At 38.0% G+C, this 27,651-nt stretch overlaps 1 protein-coding gene across 2 annotated transcripts in view; it reads right to left on the bottom strand.

Annotated features, from left to right (window-relative positions):
• Positions 1 to 27,651, bottom strand: part of LOC145681423 (uncharacterized) — a 70,701-nt gene that overhangs the window by 16,481 nt on the left and 26,569 nt on the right. For both annotated transcript variants that reach the window (XM_081753069.1, XM_081753068.1), the window contains exon 4: positions 20,523 to 20,552. In XM_081753069.1, coding sequence (XP_081609195.1) covers positions 20,523 to 20,552 — 30 coding nt within the window. The remainder of the gene's footprint in view (positions 1 to 20,522; positions 20,553 to 27,651) is intronic.

The raw sequence follows: 27,651 nt of genomic DNA, 5'->3' as shown, positions 1-27,651 counted from the left end.
GAAAGATAAAATTGAAAATATTTGTTATTTCAGTTTCCACAAATTATCTATCTACTAAAATGCTACAATAGCAATTAAGAACGACTGAGCTCCAACTTATAACTGTAGCTTTCAAACCTTTGATTTCCTGTTATTTGTGATTTCACGTTTATAACAAAAACAATTATTTTTAAAAAGGTGTACTTTAAATAAATTACTTAAAGAGATCTTTTTCATAAAGTTTATCCTTTTAAATTATTGTTCAAAGCTTATGCATTTTAATAAGCCTTCTACGAAATAAATGCAAATCAATTGTGCTGCAATCTCTGGAGTTTTTTAAACTATACGTTTGTGGACGTTTATATGTTTGTGGCAAATCCTTTTGACAGTGAGATCTCGGAAACTACAGGCTCTAGAAAGATGACGTTTTCACCAATCGATTGCAAATTTTGCGTACATCGTCCAGCTCTAACTCAATATTAAAAAAACATGGCCATTATTTGGTTATTATATTAATACGGGTACACTGGAAGTGTTGAAATTAAAAAAAAAACTAAAGCATCATATCCTACCTATTATACATTCCAACACCATATAATTATATATAGGGCTGCATATCTCTCAGGTGTTTGTTTCATGGCCAAATTATAACGAAAAACGAAGGATAACATTTCTGCAGTCTAAGTTGAATCTTTATTGTTTGGAGTGTTTTGGACAATAAACACCATATATTGCTGACATTATGATCGATTATATGTGTAATGTATTAGTTTATTTTAAAATGTATAAAACGATAATCATGCCTGTTGTTCTGTATGGTTGCGAAATATGGTCTCTTACTCGGAACGAAGAACATAGATTGAAAGTATTTGAGAACAAGCTCCTGAGACGAATATTCGGACCCAAGAGAAGCGGGAATAGGGAATGGCGGAATCTTCATAACGAGGAACTACATAATTTATACGGTTTATCCAACATTGTTAGGGTCATCAAATCTAGGAGGCTCCGGTGGGCAGGTCATGTAGCCAGGATGGAAGAAACAACGAACGCTTTCAAAATCTTAACTGGAAGACCAGTCGGAAACGACCATTAGGAGGACCTTGGCGCAGGTGGGAGGACAATATTAAGATGGGTCTCGCAGAAATAGGAATACAAAGTAGAAACTGGATCCAATTGGCTAAGGATAGAAGTCAGTGGAGAGCTTTTGTGAACACGGCATTGAACCTCCGGGTTCCATAGGCCATAGAGTTACTTAGTTTACGTATTTGCTTATTACATACTACATGTAAGAAAAAAGAAAACACAGATCATACATGAATTAAAAACTCCAACCGGAAGTAGGCTCAAATCTTGCAAACGGTACGAGATATTGAAAAAGTAATCGAAAAAATCTCCCCTTTACGGTATCTCTTGCCAATTTTTACCAAGACTTCTTTCACTTGTGTCTGCAAAGGAACATTTACAGGTGTGAGGAATAACAAGGAGATTCATGCTCATATATGAATGATGCGCTGTGCAAAGATCGCAGGTTCAGCTAGTACTTATATGAAAACTCAAACTTCAGGATCCGTGCAAACATAAAAGAGTATATCCACAACATCTGAGTTGCTTGTTTTCTACAACAGACAGATGTGTAGGGAAGGAAAGCAGATAACTCAACCACACACCTGCATACCTCAACTTTTACCCATATCGGTATGTACTTGTTGCCATAGGGTCGTTGCTCGAGGTTGGCCAACTCACAGACACTGACATGTAAAGTTCATCCATTGAAGTTGAAGCGGCTAGGCAAACTGGCATCGTGCATATTCTGAGGCGATATAGAAGACCCGTCCATCAGAAGAACATAAGGCTTCTATATGGAAGGATTTACTATACGGACGAAGAGCCAATTGTAGTCTTCAACGAGGTACGGGTACAAACACAGTGAATAAAGCGCTGACCAAAGAGAGTAAAGGATTGCTCACATTACTCAACTTATCTTAGATACCAAGGAGAATAGACATCGAATGCTCATGTTAAGTCGATATAGCAGACTCACTCTTCAGACGAACGTGAGCCTTCTACAGCATGGTATTTACTACACGGACGAGGAGTGGACTTGTCGTATTTCACAAGGAATGTGAAACCAATACAGTGTGTAAAACCACGACCAGAGAAGATGAAGGATTGTGCCCATTACTTATCATAAATAGCAAGGACTTGAATTCGACGTCATCGTATAATATGAATCTAAAATCTGAGAAGAGTTTCTCTTGTGCACTCGTAAAACGGTGTGCCTAAGACATACTATTACCTGACTAAACGAAATCTCTTAGTTTGTTACCAATCATTAGATAAAACACTACTCGTCAGTGAATATAAACAAATGTAATTTAGTCTGATTTACGTTTTACAAATTAAATTATAGATAAATTCTACGACATTATCAGAGAAGGAGGAAATGTCCAAAGATGAAAATGTTATCAAATGATAGATCATATTAGGGTAAATAAAATGGCATGCCTAATGATAAAATTTCAAGCATAATTTTCAACAAAATCGAGAAAAACAAATTTGTATGGCTCTGAGAGACCTTTTTTAGCACTAAAAATTTACTTTCGTTTCACAATCTACGCAAATTCAATACTCAAACTTGATGTAGTACATCTGTAACTACTTGTTGCAATAGATTAATAAGATCAAACATAGAACATATTCTTCGGTCTTTGACTCTACATCAAAAAGGAATTAATCACTATCCCTTATTGTTTTTCCTCGATGCCGATAAAGGCTCAAACAAGACAGGAAGCTTTCGAAATGTAGGTGCGGAGGAAAATGGAGAGATGGTGTTAGAAATGGTGGGGGAGAAAATAACAATTTTGGATATTATTGAGAATATGAATGGAAACTGATTGGGACATTGGCAAAGAAGGAGCTCTATCATGAAGGCGTTCGAGAGGGTATGGTGGCAGGAAAAAGGAGGGAGAGTGTGAAAAAGATTGCAATTAGTGGACGATATCAAACCAGAAAAATCGTACGTGAGGACGAAGAAAATAGCTAAAGACCGTGGAAGCATGGAAGCCTCTCACTTGCGGAAAGTGAGTTGACAATAATGGCAGAATACCTATGATGATGATGATGATGATGATGAATACATAGGTCGGGCACCAGAGTATCCTACCTAATATCATCATCATCATCATCATCATTATAGGTATTCTGCCTTTATTGGCAGGTCACTTGCCGCAGCTGACAAGCTTCCATGCTCCACGGGTCCTCCGCTAACCTCTTCGTCCTCGCGTATGATCTTTCTGTTTTAATATCATCCATTAATTGTAGTTTCCTTCGCTCCCTCCTTCTCTTTCCCGCCACCTAATATAATACTACAAAATGCAATTATAAACCAGTTTGTGGATAAAAAAGTTGCTTTATCACATACAAGAGTATAAAATGACTATTTGTGTTATATTTATAGAAAATACTTTTTAAACCATAAAACACACGTATATTTTTGTTCTGCACAAACAGGCATTCTGCACTTTCCAACAGAACTTCGTGTTTCTGTTATTGTTCCAGCTACACATTCCGCATCATGATTGTTTAGAGAGATCTGCATTTGTACCTTTCACTGGTGATATTTTATCTGCAACACAGGGTCACTTTCGATGCCTTAAGGCAAGTCCTTAGGAAGTAGTTTCTTTAAACACTCCTGTATGTTACGGACAACTGTATGTCCTGGATCAGGAAATTCAGCATTCCACCTATGGCCGTTCTTTCCCACAATAGAAGCACTCCTGCTCGTCATATCACTAAATTATCCTTTCTTCAGTGCCACACCTGTTGCACTAATTTTGTCATTTTGTTCCGAGTACACTTCTACATTGTATTTCGTACCACTAAAAATGTTCTCAAAAGCATAATATTTTCGTTAAGCACGCTCAGTAAAACCTCTACAAATTTTCGTGAAATTTCATGCCTTGTGGAGTCATGTGATATGACCAAAACAAGCGTAAAGCAATTTTTCATACAGATAAAGTTAACAAACGTGCACATACACTTGGACTTCCGTAACACTCCATCATCTATGCAGATGCTGACCAATAAGACCCAAAAGGAGTTCGCAGTTACGAACGGTAACGTCGACCTTGGAAATGAAAATGCAAAAAAAGCATCAATTGTGTTACTTAAAACCAGTGTGATATGCAGTAATTATTATATCTTCTTGTAGGTACGTAGTGTGCGATGTGTTTGCTAAGAAAGTAGTCACGTTATGTAAAGTATAATAGCGCGAAAAGTGAATTGACTCTGGAAAAGGGAATCGACCACTGGCCAATGCACGATTGAGTTGTTCAAACACAGTTATATTATGTCATGAAGACGTATTGGCTATTGTGCGCTCTACCGTGAATGCATAAGATAGACAATATGCGAGACCAACCCCGGGCTGTGTAACGCCAATTAACCTACATTCACACCCCAATCAAGCTCACTTCACCGGCGCTGTACGGAATTAAAATATTAATAGTACGGGAGAATCCACCGATATAACGTATTATAGCACTTGGTTCCGTCTGTTTGAACCAATAATTTTTTATACCATTCATAAAATGTTAGTCTCAAGTTGTCCACAAGACCAATGATCATGCAGTGGATGACAAACTGCACCTGGTATATGTTTGTAACAACCATAGTGGTGGATATATAATATCTGACAAATTGTGGAAAAGTTTGGGCAAATTACGTACAGAAGTATTGACGCAAAAAGAACGAAGCAATTTTGGTTGTGAGAGCACCTGATATCACACTTGTAGATGAACTTTCTTGAGGGAATAATCAAGATACGTCGCGTTTCCAGCAATGTAAAAATCAATGCTTTGTACTACTAGTAATATGTCTTCATGGTTATTTACACCAATGGAATTTAAGCCCATAAGGAAGTTGATATCAACCGGGTGAACTAAGTTAGGATAAGCCGTCCAGTTACGTAACCATATCATAGCTGGAAAGACGAATGAAGGCTTAAACGAGTATTCGTGCAATTTATTTCATTGATATCACAGTGAAGAGTTCTGATGTCAGCCCATTGGTCTACTGTGAGTTTGGACTTCTAAAACGCCATCTTCGTTCTAGTAAAGTGTTCATAAATTTAAGCCTATGGATAGAATCTCAAGAGGAATTGAATTTAAAAAAAAACTTGTGGACTTGCAAAGAAGTCTTCTTTATAGGAAAGTGCAATGCCAAACAGAAGTGGATGCTGAAGGTAGGGTTGAAATATCGACACTTCTGTAAATTTAGTCTCATTTTAGAGATGATTTTTACACATCTTAGTACATATTTATCCTCATATTTAATTTGGACCCCTTCTGAAATAGTTTCCCGCGTACGCGCATGATGTCGGGTTGTTGTCAAGATTACTTGTCACGTACGATACAAGTGAAGGTGGAAGGGAGAACTGTGAGTGGAAACGTCGAAGTCGACTTATGAAAGGCTCTATATCCTTTCATTTTATAGGTTGGATGAGTATGCAATTTATCAGATAATCAGTTTCTCTCTAAAACGTTTACAAGTGTTATTTATTGTAATCTTTTGTGTATCTTGGTATATCCATGGTTTAGAATGAGATCAACTTCATTGTCAGATGATAGGATGTTATCCTGGTATTCCTATGTCATGTGTTAGCATTTCCTGTAATAATACAATGAACAAAAAAGTTTCCACGCACAGTGAACATTCATAGATATACAAAATTGATAAACGATTGATATTCTTCAGAAATAAATCTAGGTTTGATTCCAAGTCCGAGTAGATTTGGTTTCGATACAATGTTCAGCTAGTTATGTATATTTTGTGCTAATAAGGAAGGTAGAGTTCCAAACAACAAAGTAGATAAATCCAGCTTCATGTTACCATCTAATAGGTCTCCAATGGTCTAATTTAACATTTCGAATATGCTCACAGATAAATATAGCTCCAAATTACCGTTTGAAAGTTTCTCAACTGTCTGATTTAACATTTTTAATACGCCCATAGACAAATCTAGCTCCAAGTTATCATTTGAAAGGTTTCCAACTGTCTGATTTAACATTTGTAATATGCTCATAGATAAATCTAGCTCCAAGTTACCAAGTGAAAAGTTACCTACTGTCTGATTTAACATCTTGAATACGCTTATAGATAAATCTAGTTACAAATTACCGCTTGAAAGTTTCTCAACTGTCTAAATGGTTTAACATTTTGAACATGCTCCGAGTGTTTCAAATTTGATTCCCGGTTAGAAATCACACTATTTCCTCATACTTAACTTTTATTTTCTTTGCAAATATTTACGGCACTAAAAAAGGCAAAAAGGTTTACTCCACTTTAAGCATTCAATTTACCTTGTTTGGAACTGCTCCAGGAAATACAGAACCTTGCAGCCTCCTGGGTCCAGTCAGTGGTACAACCTTAACAACATGTCGAGGACCAGGAGGAGACAACTTCCAGAAAAATGAAAAATAGCAAAATATTTTTTAAAAAAGTATGAAAAATAAAAGTGGTGCCAAAGTTTTAAGTTTATATCCTACTATTGTAATATAATGGACTTAAGTCATTTCAAAGTCTTCTACGATATTTTATTCAATTTTATAATTAATATCAGTATACTTTGCGTTATTTATTGAATAATTAGTTTTGCTTCGCCTGCATATTAATTACTCCCTAGGAAAAGAGTCTAGTTGGACATTGTTAAATAGTCAGTCAGAGAAATTAGTTGAAAACTAATTTCTTGAGCAGCAAATCCAACGAATTTGATAAACTTGACTAGAAGTCGTACCTAATTTGCATTTTCCTGAAGTTGCAAATTTTATTTAAATCTAGGAATAATCTAGATTTAGCGATGGTAGAGAGCTAGTCTCATCATTACGTCTACCTACTGTGTCCCAAGGATGTTCAATCGGGTTAAGGTCGGGAAATCACGTTGTCCACCAGATGCGTTGGATGTCTTCAGTCTCTAGACACTCATTCACCAGCCTGCCTTGATGTATTGTCATCCACGAACAGAAACTCTAGGCAAACTGTGCACCTCAGAAGCACAAATAGAAGCATGTAGAACGTCTTCCCTGTGCTCCTAAGCAATAATGGATTATGTTCACTATTCACTTTAATGCATGCCGAGACAAGTACGCCATTATCAGCGTATCGATTTTTTTCACAATGTTCATGATATATAATAGGGTTTTTTGTCCACCTAGATGAGTTTCTGATGGGAATCGCTTTGAGAACTATATCAGGATTTATCAGTAAAACTACATTTATTGCAGGTCTACTGACGATCTTCCGACACCCCTGTAAACGGCTCCTTTTGTACGCTAGAGTATGTGGATACGTTGCTGGTTGTCGAGCATAGAGTCTACTGGTAGTCATTCCCCGGTTTACAGTTAGGCGCTACACTATCACTCCTGTGGAGATCACAAGTTCAGCTGGGTTTCCTTGCAGGCACGGTTTCGTTGCGACATGCAATTACAGTCTGATATGAAACCTGTTGTGGGTTTCGTCACACGTGGACGATCTCAACCAGATCTGCGGATGACATATCCAGTGTCAGCAAACGGTTTCCACAACCTGGACATGACACTTCGTGACACATTAATGGCTCGTGCTATTTCTGTCTGTGTATCACTTCGTTCCAAGCGCCCGACTAATCAACCCTTAGTAAACGCGTTCAAATAACGTTTTTGTCCTATGTTCCTGGTGGCTATTGTCGCATTCTACTCGGCACTACCATCCGTTGACTGTAACAAAGTTACAGAGAATACTAAATCATAAGGCCTATTAATGTACGAGGTCTCGTATTTTAACAAATTATTATAATAATTAAATTCTTGTAACGGCATTTCTACACTAGTACTTTTTCTTTCCGTAGCAGATTTTCTTTCAAAAAATTAGTAGATTATCTATTGTGTTAAGAAATAAGTTGTAAATTAGTATAAAAAATTTTAAAAAAATAAATGATGCTATAGAAAGTGTATTACACATGTACAGATGATGATCAGAAAAATGGAAACACCTGAACGAAATTGCAACTTACCAGATTAATATGGTGTCGGGCCACCTTTCGCCTTCAGAACAGCCTTGATGTGACGTGGGATGGAGACATAGAGGTCGTGAATGGTAGCAAGTGGAATTTTACATCTTTCCTCGTGTGGGGCATCGGCCACTTCTGTGAGAGAGGATGGAGGTGGAAATCGTCGCCGGAGTCGTTTTTCCAAAACGGACCACAGATGTTGAATTATGTTGAGATCTGGGGATTGGGCGGGCCAGGAGAGGTGTTGAATTTCATCCCGATGTTCCTCAAACCACGCTGCAACAACGCCAGCTGTGTGAATGGCTGCATTATCATCCTGGAAGATGGCGTAATTGTCCGGGAACAACATCCGGACCATAGGATGCAAGTGGTCTCCTAAAATTGCGACATAATCGTTGGCAGTGATTCGTTCCCTAAGTGTGACCACAGAACCCAATGAAATCCATGATATGGCGGCCCACAGCATCACCGAGCCGCCGCCATGTTTCACAGTTGGGCGGAGACACTGCAGATCATAAGCTTCTTTGGGCGTTCTGCACACATAAACACGGCCCGTGGTTGGGAATAGGGTGAAGAATGACTCATCCGACCATATCACACGTTTCCAGTCCTCAATGGTCCAAGTTGCATGGTCGCGGTACCATTTGCGGCGTGCGAAAGCGTTATGGTCCCTGGTGAGCGTTTTGGCCCGTGCAACATGACCCCGTAAGTTCATGTCATGTGGGGGAGGTGCTGATTGACTTCCTCCGTCACTTGCTCCGCAGTGGCACGACGGTTCTGCGTGACAATGCGCTTTAATACCCGGCGTGACCTGTCACTCACGATTTTCTTCCGCCCACTGTTCCGCTTCCCCGATGTGGTTTCCCCGTGTGTTGTGTAGGCCGTCATCACCTTCGACACTGTCCCACGCGACACACCTAACACACTAGCCACTACCGTCACACTCACTCCACATAACCGCGCACTAACAATTTGCCCTCTTTGAAAATCTGAGAGGTCTCCAATTTTACACTACCTCCGTCTGCTGCAGCCACTGGACACTGCTGTTCCACTGCGCCTGACGTAGTATGCAGAGCGACCTAACAACCACCAGCAGCGGTCCGGCGCTGCGGGCGCCACGACACCACTGCCAACCCATACATCTGACGTGTTGCCAACTACAGGTGTTTCCATTTTTCTGATCACCATCTGTATATAAATCTATAGACCGTAATACAGGTTTGAAAACGCATTCTATAGTACAAAATTGCGTATTATTCAAGAACTGAGAAACAAGATTATTGACGTAAATGCAGACAAGTAGAAAATACTTCAGAAAGACTAAACTGGCGATTTTCCTATTACAAAACAAACTATCTTATGTTGGGTCTCGTTATTTGCTACATGATATTTATCCATTCTTAACATTAACCCAGCATATACACTCCTCTTCAGAATCTTATGAACCTTCAAAACGCCTTTAATTGTAGAACTTTTTAAGTGCAATGATTATGGTTAATCAGTTATTCATTTACTGATGATCTATTTATTATTCCTGGGTTTAAATGTCAAAGTTATCGGATTTTCCGTGGTCCTGATTACTGATAATCTGCCTCGAGAAGGTTGAACTTTAAGTTTCGTCTAATGTTGTAATAGTTGCTGAGTTTTCACTTGAAGAGTTCACTTGAGAGTCAACGTGAAATTCGTACACTAAAATCAAATACCGTATATGCTACTTTCATACACTAAAATTGCTATAAATAAAAATGAGCATCGTATAAGACTGAGATGCAACTCCAAAATGAAAATTTTTCATGAAAGGACTTTGAAGTTCTAGTTGCTACCAGACACGTAATTATGAAATCACTTTCTCTAGATGCGATTTACATCGTCTAGACGCAATTTACATTCTCTAGATGCGAATAACATTCTCTAGATGCGATTTATATGCGATGTTAAAATTCAAAGTTCTCTCCTAGTAAAATTTTAAGTCTGGAGTTTCATTACTTGCTATTCGAGCAGTCCACATATCACCTAATGAAACCAAAGCTTTCATCATACAAATTCTATTGAGCCAATCTTAATTTTCTCGGTACTTCTTTCATACAAATGATAAATAGCATAGACCACACTGTAGTCTGCAATAGATCATGAACTTCCTTTGAGTTAAACATAAACTGGAGAAATGTTCCGGGTCCTATCCACAAAAAATATCAAGAGAGAAGAACCCGGTATATTACTACAACAGAAACTTAATACTCCAAGATCGTCCCGTAAAGAGCAGAACGTTGCCAGAAGAGTAACAAAACAATACAAAACATTTTTAAAGATTTGTTTTATCAACCAGGGACCACGAACAAATATAATAACTAAATCTTTGGTCTATAAAACCCGGAAGTTCAATGCTCGTTCACAGAAGCTCTCCATTGACTTCTTTCCTTATCTAAACTGGATCCAGGTTCAATAAAAACAACCCAGAAAGTTCTGTCGCATTTTCACCCGACACCTTCGAACATCGATATGTCACCTAACACGTGCCTGAAAGATCAAAAATAGTCTCCATCAGCATCGACGACCCTCTGCCAACGTTCTCGAAGGCCATAGTTTCCATCGCGGTAGAATTTGGTGAACCGTGAAGCGAAGAAAGTATCAAGTGTATTTTGCACCTCTACTAGGGAACTGAACTAGCGTCCTCTAAGATGATTGTCCAAGGAATGTAACAGGTGATAACGGTGCACTGTCCAGGGATATGGTCGATGCAGTAGTGTTTTCCATTCAAGACGCATAACGGTGTTTCGGGTCATCTTAGCCACGTGGGGCTTAGCGTTGTCCTATAATAGGATGACCCTTTTGCTATTCAGAAATCTGCTTCCAGATTTTTAAGTTTTCCTTCAACACGGCTCACCTGCTTACAGTACACTGTTGCACTGATGCTCTGATCAGTTGGTAGCAGTTTCCGATGCACGATGCTGCGATCAGTCCATCAAACACACTGGAGAACCTTCTTCTGGTGTAGTGCTAGTTTCGGCTGATTCGTAACCGATTCATGGGATGCTAACCAATGCTGACGGCATCGTGGAGCTTCGTACAGGACCCACTTCTTATCACATGTCAACACCTTTTCTAGGAATGGCTCCTTCCGCAGAAGAGACAGCAAAGAAACACCGGCGTCTACTCGCGTTGCCTTCTGGCCCGAAATTAATCATGTGACATCCATCGACCCAACTTGTAGTGCTTCCCAAGTTGATGGAGGTGCTGCCGAATGGTTTCCCCACTCACACTGAATTGTAGTTCCAGTTCCTCACATGTCTGGCCACTATTCTTTTCAATTCCTGCCTGAAGATCTTTCTTTCGTACATGTGTTTGTCTTCTGGCAAGTGGTACGTCTTCGTGGTATTTCGCCATCGTCCTTAAACTTGTTAAACCACAGCTGAACTGTCTGTGTATTCACTACACTTTCACGAAAGGCCGAGAATATTGTAATGTTTGGTAGAGTCAAATGATAGACCGGGTGTTTTTTTCCCCTTCACCAAGATTTATTACAAAATATAATATAATAAATATAAATGTCTCTAATTCAATGTCTCTTCCTCAATGACCAAGTGAAGGAATACTAAATGTTTTGCCGGGTGCCCCTTCCACTCGTGGCAGTTTCCAGAACACTTTGGCAGGTTGTAGGTTAGACTTGGATTATAAGTTTAAGATGGATCCCTAGCCCAGTGCGACATAGGGTAAGGAAGAGGTGCTCCTAGTCCACAGCGACATAGGAAGGTAAAGGTTAGGCGATCAGTTGGTCGACTGATGCTGGGTCCCTCGGTGGTCCACCTTTTATTTGTCTTCCTCGGGTCCTTCCGTGAGGTCCGTCTGCTTTCGGTGTTCCTCGGTGTCTTCCGTGTTGACCTGTTGTCTGCTAGGTCGTTTGTAATAATTAGCACGTGTTGAGCTGACACGTGCGTTTGTTGTGATGTGGGGATCCCTGCAATATATTCCGCCCCGCTGAAGTGACGTTTGATCCGTTTGAACTCGTACAGCATACACGCCCTTATGATGCTGTGTGTAGGTTCCATACTCAAGCTGTCCTTACGCAAGTTCATGGTATAACTGAACTGCCACAACCAGGTAGTATGTTGGATATACCCACACAAACAACTTACCTTTGCCTTATCTCTATTCGCATTCAACTCATGTTGGATGATCAAATGAACATATATCTCTACAAATAGCGACAGAATGTGTTTGGTTACCTTTATACTTTGCATTCCTATTTCGGCAAGATTCATCTTAATATTGTAGTCTCATCTACGCATAAATCTTCCTAATGGTTGTGTTCCGATTGGTCTTCCAGTTAAGACTTTGAAACCGTTTCTAGTTTCTTCCATCCTGGGTACATGACCTGCCCACCAAGCCTCCTAGATTTGATGACCCTAACAATGTTTCGTAAACGGTATAAATTACGTAATTCCTTGTTATAAAGTTTCCGCCCTTCCCCATTCCCGTTTCTCATGGATCCGAATATTCATCTCAGTGTCTTGTTCTAAAACACATCCAGTTTACTTTGATACCTCCGAGTAAGCGACCATGTTTCGCAATCATGCAGAACAACAGGTATTATTATCGTTATATATATATATATATATATATATATATATATATATATATATATATATATATATATATATATATATCCAAATTGGGATAAAGTAAGACATTTTACTCGAGAGATTATGAGATAGGAAACCAAGAAAGGTTTTTCCTATAGGCAAAATAAAGTTCAATTTAGTTTTAATCAAACGAAAAATGAATTAAAATGGAAACGAAAAGTCCATAGAAAAGCATTTTTGTTCGTGCTTTAACCTACCTTGAAGGGTTATAACGTAGAAAACAGATATTATTTGTCATGGATATGGTAATAATGTATCTTTTATGTATACGGTACATAAATAAGTCAATAATGTGTTCCAGAATATTAGATGACAAACGACGTACAGTTTCATCGTCATAGAAAAGTTGTTATTCTGAATTTTCTGGAACATTATGTACGATAATTTAGTCTGGCACATGTAATGTTGTTTTTCAGCTACATATGAATTATTGATTTATATGACATCACCTCTTGACAATATTATACTTAAACTACAATTAAATCAGAAGTTTTTTATATTTTGGCCTATATTTCTTTAACCATACTATGCACAATTGAATGGTTCTGACGAAAAACGTTGCAAGTGATAATAATCCAACTTAACAGAAATAAAAAAAAGAAAGATATATTGATTATGTGTAGGCTTTAAATGTACTTTTTTCAGTTTCAAACTAGGCCTTTTTATCAAATGATGTTACGTAGAATATAAACGTCTATTACAGTACCATTTTAACGGAGCTATTGAGATTTTAAACGCATTTATTCCAGAAACAGCGTTGCCAGCCCCGTTGCTTGCAACGTAGTTTCCGGGACAGCAATCCTAAACACTGGGGGCTGGTATAGTAATCCATGTCAGTTTGAAAATATGACTTTTATGAGTACGTGAATGTTGGTAAAAAGAATACAATAAACCATTGTACATCGCTAACATGAAAAATTTTAGAAAAAGAAACAGATATTTAAAGGATTGTTAACACATATTGAGTAAATATCTTAAAATTCTTGTTTTCAACTTTACAACATCTGACATGCCGAACATTCAGTTACTCCGTAACATGGTGGTGATCACAATATGGACAATACGCAGCTAAAGCTAGTAGTATTGTTAAATAAATAACAAACGTCTTAGCAGTAATACTGCATACAAACTTAAGGTACGTCGGGTGCAACGTTGTTCTACTTACCTCATCAGCGGCAAGGAACAGGCCGCTTTCTTTTAGATATATATGATATATGCATTTCCAGCATCTCTTGCACAAATACGACACTTATCTTTTTACTCACTCACACTAGCGTTCCTCCTTTTACCATTACTTAAACCATTTTGGTCATCAGGCGAGAGAATAACTCTACCCACTGCTGACATCACGTCGGTTACAACGTTGTTTTGGAAGACAGTGACGATTTCCCGCTTATTCCACTGGCTACTAAGTGCTGCTAACCTCAATATTACGGAAAAATAAATAATCTATGTGGTGGAGAATGTTGTTTTCCATGTTGTTCTGTTAAAATATCAATGTGACAGAAATTGTCGCTTGCAACGTTGTACGGCAGAGGTATTACATTACCTTGCTAGTGTTATAATGATCAGGGTATACTTCAGCATCAGTCACATCTTAATAGATGGTTTGCTTATTGTCTAATATTACATTTGAGACTTAGAATGTTTCTTTGATTTGGTGCAAAACTATGCATGAAAATTTACATTGTCGTTGTTGTTGATATTAGTTAGTTTATCGTCCCTTTCAGCAGCGAGGCTATATAAGACGTGGATCTACTGATTAACGTGGAATCCTAACCACATGAGCTCCGCCGAGAATCGAACCCGGGTCTCCCACACCAAAATTTACATTCATTCATGTCATTTTGTTCACCTAAGTTGGATCTATTGATTGATACATAGAAAGTTTAGGTAAAAGTGTGTCCTATCGGCTAAAAGTGGATCCTTAGCTTTTGTCCCTGAAGATTCTTATTACATACAGTGTGTTGGCAATACTAGCTTAGGACAATTGAGTTGATTAAGAGAAATTATGTAAAGACTTTCAGTTAGGAAGCCAATAAATGCAAGCCATCTTCATTATACGTAGGTATTCTGCTATTACTTGCAGGTAACTTGTCGCAACTGAGAAGCTCCCATGCTCCACAGTTTTCAGCTAACCTCCTCGTCTTCACATACGATATTTTGTGTGGTAATATCGTCCATCAATTGTAGCATTCTTTCTGTAAAACCGTCCTTCTAGGACAATCATTTCCAACTCCTGAAAGTATAACGTAACTTGCTATTACGGTCAGAGATAGGAGAAAGAGAACAGGTGAGCAAAAGGTGGGTTCAACAATATAGGTAGAATGGAATAAAACGCGTTTAGCAGTGTTCAATTAGTTATGCATCCACGAGATGACCAAAACTATCGACTACGATTTGTTAGCTCATAACTACCTTCTTCTATCAACGGTAGATTTGTTGATTTCTACTAGCTCTGTGTGAGGGCTTACTGAGAACTAGAACAGCAAACTGTGACGTCAGAGGGGATTCAGTTGGAAACAACTGATCTAGGAATTATTTTTGTTTGAGAAGGTAACAAAACTGCTATCGTTCTTTTTGCTCAACGTTCAACTTTGTGTGCATAAATGATACATTAAAGTTTTTCACGCCCACAACAAAACGGCGGCAGACTTGTAACTATAAAACGCCCAAACAATTATTAAGGTTATGACAAAGAATGAATCTTTGACACTAAATCTTGTATTAATGTACTGAAAAACTGAGATGTGGACTGAAAACTAGACATTGAAAAATTGTGGTCTATTACTTTTAGAGCAAACCTGGTAAAATATACTATATGTTTTAAACAAATTTCCTGTGTAAGTTATTTGATTGATAATATAAACAACAAAGAGTAAATGAAGTTACAAGAGACGTTTTGAACATATTTCATGTGTAAGTTAAGCACTGGCGGGAGCTCATGTGGTTCGGATTCTACATTAATCAGCAGGTCCACGTCTCATACAGCCACGCTGCTGAACGGGACGTTAAACTCAAAGTCAACTCAGTCAACTCAGTCAACTCAACCAACTCAAAGGCAAGAAAGACTACATTGCACCACACGCTATTTCGAAGGCCACGAACAGTGAAGCTGGTGACCAATAGTACTTTCAACTTCTTGGAGAAGCATTCCGACTTCACTGTTGTCATGACTTACTTTTATGTCCTACTTAGGACTCATGAGTGCATCTGGGAATTATTTATGCCGTGTGGGGAATTGCTTGCGCACTCATTGCACATTAATTTAAAATGAACCCTGAGTAGGATATGTGTAATCTTGTCTACATATCCATGGGCCATCAGCTGCAGGGTTCCTCGCATTGAAATGTATTTTTCCACACTTTTGGGTGACCTAGCTCAGAAACGATACACTTTCTCCCACAGGCTCATATGAACTTTTCTTTTCTTATTTCCAAATGAGAAATCGTCTTTTTAAAGTTTATCGGTCTAATTCTTTAATACCGAGTATACCTTCTCTAGAAATTATTACTTTCAAGAAGCACGACATTTCTACAAGTTTACATTACTCATGATAAATTAGTAAATTAACCTCCAACTTGTACATGTTTCAGAGTTATTTTCTTTCTAAAAATTCTCGTTTATGTATAGTACATGAAATATGATGTGCATTAACTTGGAGGTTCAACAAATAACTATATTAGGTGAGTCTGAAATCGGTGAAGAGAAAGATGTTGGCAAGTTGTAATATAAATAAACGTTCAAAACGGAAGAAAATATTCCATGCAAAATGACAATGAATGAGTAATGCTAATGATAACTGCCTACACAACTCATGGTGAAGAGTAAATCAAGCGAACGTAGAGAAGCTTCTATCGGCATTGGTATGTCAGTCCGTCAATTTCACGATAATTCTCATAAAGAGTGTGGTGAGGCCAACAAAGCATTAGGCTTTAATCCCAATTTCATCTCCACATGAATTTGTTCGAAATTGAGTGCAAGCGATAGCGTCGATGCATAGAACACGACTCTGAAGGAACCAGAGTGGTCAGATGCACCGTTCCTGCGTTATCGAGTTCCAAAGTGTGAGATGCCACGAGATGGTGTCAGTATCAGGGCGCAGCTACGAGATCGCCTCTTAACGCCTCGAGGGTATTTGTATACATGTGAAGTTATCACGTTATAGTGGTCACGGATATAACTCTGTATAGTATTAAACTCGTTGATCAAGCTCGTTGTTGCGAGTCTGGTGCACGTACAGTAGAATGTTGATCACACATGCCCACTATTATTTGGTACTGCTCTTACGGCCACAACTATGAATTTGTTGTGCTCGGTCATCGATAGTGCTCGGATAGTCGATGATGAGGATGTTTCTGATAAAGTTTCATAAACTAAAGTGCCATGTCGATTTCAACCACGATGCTGGCGCCATCTCTTGGCGTCCAACACCTTTGGAAAGCGATATCTCAGGAACGGTGCATCTGACACACTCTGGTTCCTTCACAGTCGTGTTATACGCATCGGAAGATACCGATTGCAATCACGTTCGGGCAAATCCATGGGAAGACGAAATTGGGGCTAAACCTGGACGCACTCTTTAATGAAATTTCCTATATCCTTTCTTCAAATTGCACAAATAACTCTATTTTTTAGGTACTGATCAATCAAGAGAAAGGGGGTAAAGTCGAGTAAAATTCATCCCATGTTGCAAGTTTGAACTTACACATGCAATACAATTTACCAACAAACCACTTGAAAATGATTTGAGAATGATGAATACTAATAGTTTCTGTATGGTATTTTGTTCATCCCCAATGGTCAGTTTTAAAATCTGGCAGGAATGAAAGACTGAATTTATCCCATAATTTTAAAGAAATAATATGCTCCACGATAAATCAGTGAAGTCTAGGTGATCAATTCAGCCCCATTAGAGATTATGGATTATTTCCTTCCTCATCAACTCTATCCCGAACGAAATTATGATACACGATATCTTTCGTAATTTTTTAAAAAAATCCCTGAAATATGAAATACGTATTTTGATGCTTCTCAACTATTCCCACTAACTAACTAACTCAATGGCCTATGGAACCCGGAGGTTCATTGCTGCATTCACAAAATCTCTCTATTGACTTCTATCCTTAGCCAACTGGATCCGGTTTCTACTTTTATTCCTATCTCTTCGAGATCCATCTTAATATTCTCCTTTCTAACTGCGCCTAAGTCTTCCTAATGGTCGTTTTCCGACTGGATTTCCAGTTAAAACTTTGAAAGCATTCCTACTTTCTTCCGTTCTGGCTACATGACCTGCCCACCACAGACTCCTAGAGTTGATGACCCTAACAATGTTTGGTAAACTTTTTAAATTATGAAGTTCCTCGTTATGAAGTTGCAGCCATTCACCAAACCCTTTTCTCTTGGGTCCGAAAATTCGTCGTAGGATCTAGTTCTCAAACACTTCCAGTCTGCGTTATTTCCTCGAAGTAAGCGACCATGTTTCGCAATCATGCAGCACAACAGGTATGATTATCGTTTTATATATTTTAAGCTTCAAATTCCTCGACAAAATTCGCGATGGCAAAGAATTCGAACTGAATAATAACACAAATTCTCACTACTTAAATTATAAATCAATCAAGAGCGAGTGAGTGAATGTAACCAATCCTTGCGTTAAAATAATGTTATATGATTCGATTTTGACACAATGTGTCAATCGCCGATGTTGTATGATTCGATTATGACGATTCTAATATATGCGTTTATTGAGGTTTCCATATAAACCACAAGTGTTGGAATTGGCGAATCAAAATACAAGAACAAACTCAACCCTCCCAATCTCCATGATTTCTTTAAATATTCTATGATAGGATCGTTTCTATTTTTTATTTTATTTTATTTTTTGTTTTATAGTGGTGATTTCTCCAATCGCCTCAGTTACTAGCAGTAGAAACGGGCCAATGATGGAGTTTATTCTCTTCTATTTTATATATTTACTAGAGACACTCAAAAGTCTTCTAGAACATAGACTTAGTTCTACAACTTGGTGTTGAAATTGGTAAGATGACGGAAAAAGAGAGAGAGAGAGAGAGAGATAGAGAGGACTGATCACTTCAACAACGTACGACACCAAGAGTAGTTGGAAGTAAACCTTCAGTGACAAGAATTGCCAAACATTGAAGACAATTATTACAAAGGCCCATAAACAAATGCGATAAAAGTGACTGTGAAGCTCAATTAGCACTTAGAACAATCTACTGCGATAATCATTGACCGGCTCATAGGGGAATATGTTGTCAATTAAATTGGTTATTATATGTTTGGCAAAGCATCCAAGTAAAATGTAGTGTCAACTTGGCAGTTGGTGGTTGGCTGCTGTCTATGTTGCTGTGAAAACAATTGAAAAAATGAAGTGATAAGGACAATTTAAAGAATATATACAAATAATGGAGATTAATAAGGAGAAGAAAAGAAGGTTAGAGAGAAGCAAACTGACAAACAGGCCCCATCTTTTCTCGCTTGATTCTTGTAGTATGTGACGAGACAAAGACGACGGTACCAAAATTATCGAAATTGCACCGGGGGAACATAGGTAATTTGGGTAATTTTGTAGCTCGCTATGGAAAATGAAGGGGAGGAAGAAAACTGGGTCCCATCTTTTTCTGATTGATTCTTGTAGTATGTGACGAGACAAACACGACGGTACCAAAATTATCGAAATTGCACCGGAGGTACTTGAGAATAAATGGTTTTATTAGAAAATGTGATAGAAGGTATGAGCAGTTTAGAGGAATAGGACAGTAAAGTGCGACGTTTCAATGAAATGAAAATCCCAATATAAGAGCGGAGGCTTGATGCTTTGCACAGCAATTTTTTTTTTGGATACTCCGTATATCCTATGACTATACTGACATGACGTATTGCTACCGGTGATTAAATGGCAATATTAGGTGATCACGTATATCCTACGGTCATGACATAGACTCAGTCTTAGTTGAACTTGTATTTGACCACATTAGGTGATCCACGTATATACTACGGTCATGACGTAGTCTCGGACTCAGTCAAACTTGTACGTGATCATATACAGTATATCCTATAGTCATGACGTAGACTCAAACTCGTATGAATGTCGAACTTGTATGAATCAGATTAAATACAAAGAAATCAATTCTCAAGTAAGTGAGCATAAAATGTTTCTAGCATTCGACTTAACCGCGATTTATGTATCTGTCTGTTTGTTCCACGATAACTACCATAAAACTACCCTATTTTAACCGTTTAACTGGCACAGTTTTTTTTTTTTTTTGGAAATATGTACGCTCAGGTGACAGACGTAGTACTACGTCGTAGCTACAAGATCCGCAAAACTATGATAAAATGATGTGTTTCACACAAAAAACAATAGCACACAACAATAAACAACAACAACAAAAAAAAAACGTTACAAATACGTCCCCACCTTGCCTTTACTACTGTTTTGAAATGTAGTTTCTGCTTCTTTTATTACAGCAGCAGCAATGTTGTTCTTACAAGCAACAATGTGCCATCTGATATTCCTAAAGCCAATGTCGTTTGCACATTATGGGCATCCAGACCCATCCATTGATTTGGTTCCGATTTAAATGTATGAAGAAAATTTTTCAAGAGAGACTCCCCATTGCCACTGAATATTAGTCAAGACGTAGTACTATGTGGTAGCCATTTCCACTGCACACGCGTATGCCATAACGTAGTACCACGTCATAACTAGTAAAAGGGTTAACTGTCACTTAACTTCTTGGTTACAAGTTGTTAGTTTTACCACTACCGAACAACAAAACGTAATAATAATAATAATAATAATAATAATAATAATGATGATGATGTTTACTCACCCTACGTACTTGTACTGGTAGTATCAGTGGCTATTTGGAATAAAATATACAATTAATAGTAATAATTAAATTAGGAAAATAAGACTAAAATTAATTGAAGCTTATCATGATATTGAAATAAATTTAATGGACAATGATGATGTGTGCCTCTATGGTTACATGTACTATTTTAAAAAAATCTGAGATAATGACTATCAACAACAAATTCAACTTTTACAAGTATGTCTTATATGTTTACAATAACACATATTTTCTATTTCACTTTACCACAAATAATAGCAGAATATCCGTGCACACATACAGTATATGATTTCTGAATATATGAGGCCGCTTGTTTGCTACAAAAAACAGAAAGATAGGTAACACGGTGTAACGTGTTGGTCATTATAAAATTAATTCCGCATTCTGTTTCCGATAATTACCACTAATGTCAAAAACAAATTATAGCGGACCTTTGGGTAACTGTTGAATGCTAAGTGGAGTAAGATACCTGACTGGCAAGGTAGATATCTAAAGTATAAAGAAGGAGAATGAACGAACCTTCTTGATTATATAAAACGGTGCTACCTTTGCGGAAAAACTTATTATATTGTGAAGTTAAAGTGGTTTGCCGGAAACAGTATTATAAAATCGTTTGAGGTGTTCGTATTAAGGAAGTATTTGACTACGTATGAACATTATTCAGTGCAATAGCGCCAACTTTTCAAAATTTATGTGGGTGCCTATCAAGGGCAGGATATGTTAACGTATATGTTTTCAGGGAAATCTCGATATTTGATTGATTTAGTTTCAGTTAAAATCTTTTATGAACACTGTCATAAAGGGCTGTGCTAAATTAAAATATACCGGTACTATAAGGATAAGTTGGGGCTGCCTTAGCTCAGACAGTAACACGGTTGACTTAAACGCAAGAGAAACTGGTTCAAACCCGAGTCCAAACTAAAAATCTTGTAGGTGCAGCCCATCCAGAAGATTATTTTTGTGGGTGCCGAAGTTCCGGAGTACCCACGTAGTCGGCGCGCATGATTCAGTGAATATTCTATGTGAGAGTTATACGATGTCCTCTTATATGGAATTAGACTGGTTGTTATCGAAGGATACATATCTAACCAATAAGGTGCTATATTTGAACGCCCCAATTTGTACAGAGTACACTGTGTAACGAATTTTCAACTTATTTCTCTTTCCTGATTACTATAGAACTGATTCCTATAGACTGGTTCCTATAGACCTCTTCACACTGATTACAGTGATGTAACTGGAATCTCTATATCAGCCCCCAGTTCTGAGAAATAGCCGATTGAAGTTTTCATATATAATGTGATTAATATGTTAAGTTAAATATTACAGAGCTCGTAAAGACCGTCTAAGTTTTGAACGACCCGTGTGGAATTTAGAGGACACCTTGCAGATACAAATTCCTACTAACGTCTGACCATAAGTGCCTCAAGGGAGCATTTGCCCCCTGGATTGCCATTTAGAAAAACAGGTTTTATGCAATTGTTTCTGGAGTTTGAACGATTTTGTGACAAAATTACCTATTTTTCAGAGGTTTTCTCTTGGGATGGGCGTCTATGTGCCTGAGAATGCTTTTTATTTGTTTGATGGACAATGGGGGAAGTAGGTTCATCTACGCACCTCATAGTTACATTATAAGAAGTCAGAGACCGAAATGCAAATATAAACATTAACTTACAATGCAAATAAAATATGTATTGAAACAAAATTAGTGAAACACAACATACAAAAATAAAATAAAATAAGAATACTATACTGCTCCACAAAATGTTCTTATCGGCGTTATCTTTTGTACGCACTTTCATTTTCTCTGTTACTAAAGCAAAATAAGAAAACTATCTTGCTTCACAAACTTATAAACGTTCTTATCGGTGTTTTCTTTTGTACGCACCCTCATGTTCTCTTTGCACGGTCCAACAATAGTCAGCTATCATAGAGACCGATCTCTGCATCTTTCTTCCAGCACACGAATTGTTTGATAAAACCTTTCATCGTGTTCATATGATATTGCACCTAAGTTCTCGAGAAAGAAGTCCAAGTGACTGTAGAGGAAACGAAGTTTCAAAGACATGTTGCAACCCATTTCTTGAAAACTCGGTATCAATTCTTCAACGATTGGGGCATATTGTTTAGATTTTCTGTTTCCCAGAAAAGAATTTACCACATTCTTCAGCGTAACCCACGCTCTTCTCTCGTTTTTGGTCAGGATTTCGTCAAATTTTGGATCTTTCACTACTTTTCTCATTTCTGGTTCAACGAATTCCCTTCCTTAAGTTTTGCATCTATGATACGGTGAAATAGTTCCTTCAGATAACGGAAGTAACCACCCTATTTTTCTAGAGCCTTGACAAAAATCTTTATTAATCCTAACTTTATGCGTGATGGCGGTAAGTACACATTCTGCGGTTCGACAAGAGTTTCGTAACTAACACTTTTCTATCTGGGAGTCAAAAACTTCCATTGTTTTGCGTTGTAGGGTTGCCCTTTTGCCCTACTTTCCCATTCGCACATAAAACAACAATATTGCGTGTATCCCGATTACATCACCAAAAGCAAGAACTTTAAAATCACCACAGATATGCTATGGATGTTCCGCGTACTCAAGTTTGTCAAGTAAAAGCTTCATATTTCCGCATGTTTCTTTCATACCCACAGCATAAGCAAACAGAATGGCAGAGTGGCTATTTCTATTGTGTAATAACATGGCTTTCAGATTAAATTTGAAGAATCAATGAATAACCGCTAATCATTGACATCGTAAGCAACGCTCAATGCAGACATGAGTCCTCAAACATACAAACCTTCGTGAGAGTAGTAAAACTTAACTCGATTACATCCGCGAAAGTGATACGTAGTTACTTTCGTGTACTTCTCTATAAGGTTCCACTCTTGCAGTCTCGAAGCTAATATTTCAGCCTGGGACTTGGACAAGTGTAAATCTCTAACAAGTTCATTTAACCTACTTTGAGATATTAATTACGGATCTGATGATTTTTCAGTATAGACAGGATCTTCCTCTTCTTCAATTTAGAATCACGATCTACGCAAGTAACACATTCATCAGAATCATCCAACGACCATTTCCTCCATGGAACAGGCACAGTTACCTCTTTGCTGTGGAAGAGGTCGAACAGTGGAATATAAATTTTGGTATATGATTGACTTATGGGCTTTTGAGGTTATTCCACTTACGTTTGTTAAACAAAAATAACAGTCTGACGTGTGGTCTTTCAGCTATGTGTATGCCTTTCAACCACCCCCGACGATTGACTGAACAAACACATCGTAAGCAAAAGCCCATTTTTTCTCCTGATCCCCGACTTTGCACTCAAAATACCATTCATGAGCTTTATTCCCAAACGGTGTTACTGTGTAACATTGGATTTAACAGTCACTCTCCCACAAATGTAACAGAATCTGTTAGAATTATTCAAGGAATTTCTCGAGAAGACTCACTGCACACAACTCAACCAAGTACCTTTTGGAAAAAATCTAAGAGTGATGTCCAACAACACACTTTTATCTTTGTCCCTAAGGTTAAGCTGTCAACAATAAGAGATGTATATTTCGAGTGCACAACCTTCCAGTCCTTCCACCTACATTAAAATCACAATAACGAAATTTAAACAATGAGCTATAATTCCGCAAATACAGACTTTTACATAGTGTTGCAACTACACAGCAGGAATGTTACCAACTTGAGAAGAGAAAATATATTATTAAATTACCTTTTTCCTCAATTTTTGGGAACATAGAGGCTGATACATACGAAAGATTTACGGCTTTAAGATTAGGGCATGAAATACAACTACAATCAGTGAATAACTTTCAGGAAAGAAAACCACCGTAACACAGTGTTATGGTAAGCTCTAATGTTTAATTTTTCATGGAATTGGAAAAAGATTATTAATATACGTAGCTAAAATCAAACAAAGGCTGAAACATTTGAACTTTAGATGTTTAACTGCAAACTATGTAAACTTCGTAATTTGAACAACGCTTGGCTTGAGTCCACTTTGAAGTCTTGTTGGCTTTTGGTTGCACTATGTTATTTTGACTTTTCCAAAGAATTATATTAAAGCTGGATACCTATAAATTATTTTCAATGTTTTATTTAAACGAACAACCTATTCATATACTATTATATAGAAACTATAAATCACTCACAGAACAAATATACTTTATTTTGCGTGAGTTTCTGACTTTGCACCGGACTGTCTTTTTATATTAAGGCACGTTACAGTAGATATGAGCATATTGAAGCGCAAATATGAATTTAAAATATTGTTAATCTGCTGCCTGATGTATCCTTAAGACATGAGAGTGATGGGGGCTGAAATTGGAACGGCATATCCACATCCCTCAGTGTGTACCCTGTTCGCTGGTATTCATCCGTTGCTACACATTAAGAAATTGTTGTGTTAATTGAATTTACTTTTAACACAGATCCCAGCGTGACTATCACTTTTACGTTCTATTTCAACAACGGGGGGCAGGTGTTACAATTAACACAAGCTCTGTGTGACGGCAGAGACGGTGTTGGAGCGGTTTTATGGAACTAGGTTAATGAACGAATGCGGAAATTGGAACGCTAATCTTCCATGATGTATTTAATATACTAATATTAATAAATACCTTATTCATTAGTAGTTTGCCAAGCTTTTCATTTACTTAGAACATGGACTTAGTAAAGGTTTCGCAGCTACTTCAAAACTCTTTGTCAGCACATTGAAACTGTAATTTCAAGGGTGCAAGTATTTATTTATTTATATCAACCCGTCAAGAGGTGCACTCTTTCTCAGGAATCAAGCATGCATATGGCCTTCCATCCATATAAATATCTACTAACTGAAATCTACTTTCTACTAACTGGAACTTTGCATTAGTTTTGCTATGAGAAAAGCTTTACGTGTTATATTTGACATTTATATCAAGTAACAAACAACGTAATTTCCGACAGTCGTTCACGAAAATGGTTTTATTAACGTATGAATTTTAGGAGTAAATGTAAGTAGAAATGTTCCTATGTGTTTTTTCTCTGTGCGCCATGTTCGCCTTTGACCTCAACTGTATCGTTCTCCGTAACTATTTATAAATAATGTTTACCATACTTTATACCCCTTGAGAGTCATGTCCGTTTAATATGAAAGAAAATGTTATACAACGGTTGAACAAAAAATCTAAAAGCACTTTATGCAGGACACGTAAGTTTGGCCCTCCACTGTACAACACGTGTTGCGGTTGCCGATCGTTTTTTGTTTTCAATGTATCATGTGGACCTTCCTTTTTCGTCAGCAGTAATCAGTTCACCTGAGAGTGTCGTTGTGTTAAAGTGGTGCGGTAAAATGGGCGACCTGACAGACTTCCAAAGAGGCATGATCGTTGATGCCCGTCTGGTTGGAGCTTCAGTGGCAACAGTGGCGAATATTGTGGGGGTATCGAAAGGCACTGTGTCCAATGTTACGAGGGAATACACAATTCATGGATAAGCTACGTCTGCAAAGCACAACAGTGGTCGAAACACAATCCTGTCAGATAGGGACAGGAGAGCATTAAAACGGATTGTAGCAGCTAAAAAAGAAAACCACTGCAATTAAAATTACGTCTGAACTCAATTCCGGCCTACAGAACCCGGTTTCATCGAAAACAGTGCGGCGGGAACTTCATAAAATGAAAATTCATGGCAGGGCCGCTATCGAAAAGCAAACCCTGGTCACAGTAGTAAATGCAAAGAGGCGTATCCAGTGGTGCAAGGACCACGAGGCGTTGACTCATGAGCAGTGGAAACACGTAAATGTGGTTTGATGAATCGACGACCTTCACCTTGTTTCCAACAATCGGTCGTGTTTACGTATGGAGAATACCGTCGCAGGCCTATGATACAGACTGACTGCTCCCAACTGTAAGGCATTGGGGTGATTCTGTTACAGTACGAGCAGTGTTATCGTGGTTTTCTGCAGGTCCCATCATAGCCCTGCATGGAATAATGAATGCTAAGGCATATGAGGCCATTTTGGAAGACCAGGTTCTACCCATGTCCCAAATGTTGTTCCCTGATGGTGATGGCATTTACCAAGATGATTTGGCACCCTGTCACGCTGCAAAAACGGAGAAATTATGGTTTGAGGAACATGACCAGGAGCAATCACACTTCCTCTGAGTCCAACAATCAAGAGATCTGAACATCATTGAGCTATTGTGAACTGAGTTAGAAAGGGGTGTTCGGTCTCATTACAATCCACAAGCACCTCTTAAGGAACTGGAGCAAATATTTTGGAGAAGCAATGGTACAAAATTCCCCAGACCACGACTCAGGAGCTGTATACGTCTATTTCACGTCGGATCAAAGCTGTTTTGGACGCAAATGGAGGCCCCACGCCACAGTAGGTACGATTTTCACACTTTTGCAAACGTTTTAGATTTTTGTCCAACACCTGTATATATATATATATATATATATATATATATATATATATATATATATATATATAGGGTGTTTCAAAACAATACCGACACCGTTTGGGAGGTGATTCCTGACATTAAGATAAGACAAAAAGTATAGACCATCTTGGGTGCACAAACGCTTCCTTTCGGAGTTATGGGCTGCCGAAAACATGAAAGAAAAAAACGAATTTTAATGGTCTATAGCTCCAGAACTATGAGACCGACCGTAGTCGGTTCGAGACTTCTCTTAGGAATTAATATGTGCCTTATCCCAAAATACATGTTTCACAATCCTAAAGTACTCACGAAACAATTTTTATAGAGGGAGTTTGGCTACGAGCATATCATTTAAGTACTCTCCAACTACCTTTATAAATATTATTGTGGAAGTACCACACGATTCTGAAACTTGGATAGGGCTCATAGCAGTTCCTCAGTGAAGTCTTGACCCGACTACGGTAGGTCCTATAGCTTTGGAGCTATGGATCTTTAAAGTTCATTTTCTCATGTTTTCGGCAGACTATAATTCCGAAAGGTAGTATTTGTGCACTCACGATCGTCTATATTTTTTTCTCTTATCTTAGTTTCAGGAATCACCTCCCAAACGTTGTCAGTGTTGTTTTGAAAAACCCTGTATATATATATGAAAGTAAGGTTTGGCAACTGT

This window comes from Thermobia domestica, chromosome 3 (genome assembly GCF_964235325.1).
Source record: "Thermobia domestica chromosome 3, izTheDome1.hap1.1, whole genome shotgun sequence".
In the NCBI taxonomy this organism is placed as follows: Eukaryota; Metazoa; Arthropoda; class Insecta; order Zygentoma; family Lepismatidae; genus Thermobia; species Thermobia domestica.
Note: the sequence above shows the minus strand (reverse complement) of the source record. Positions and strands in the feature narration are given on the sequence as shown.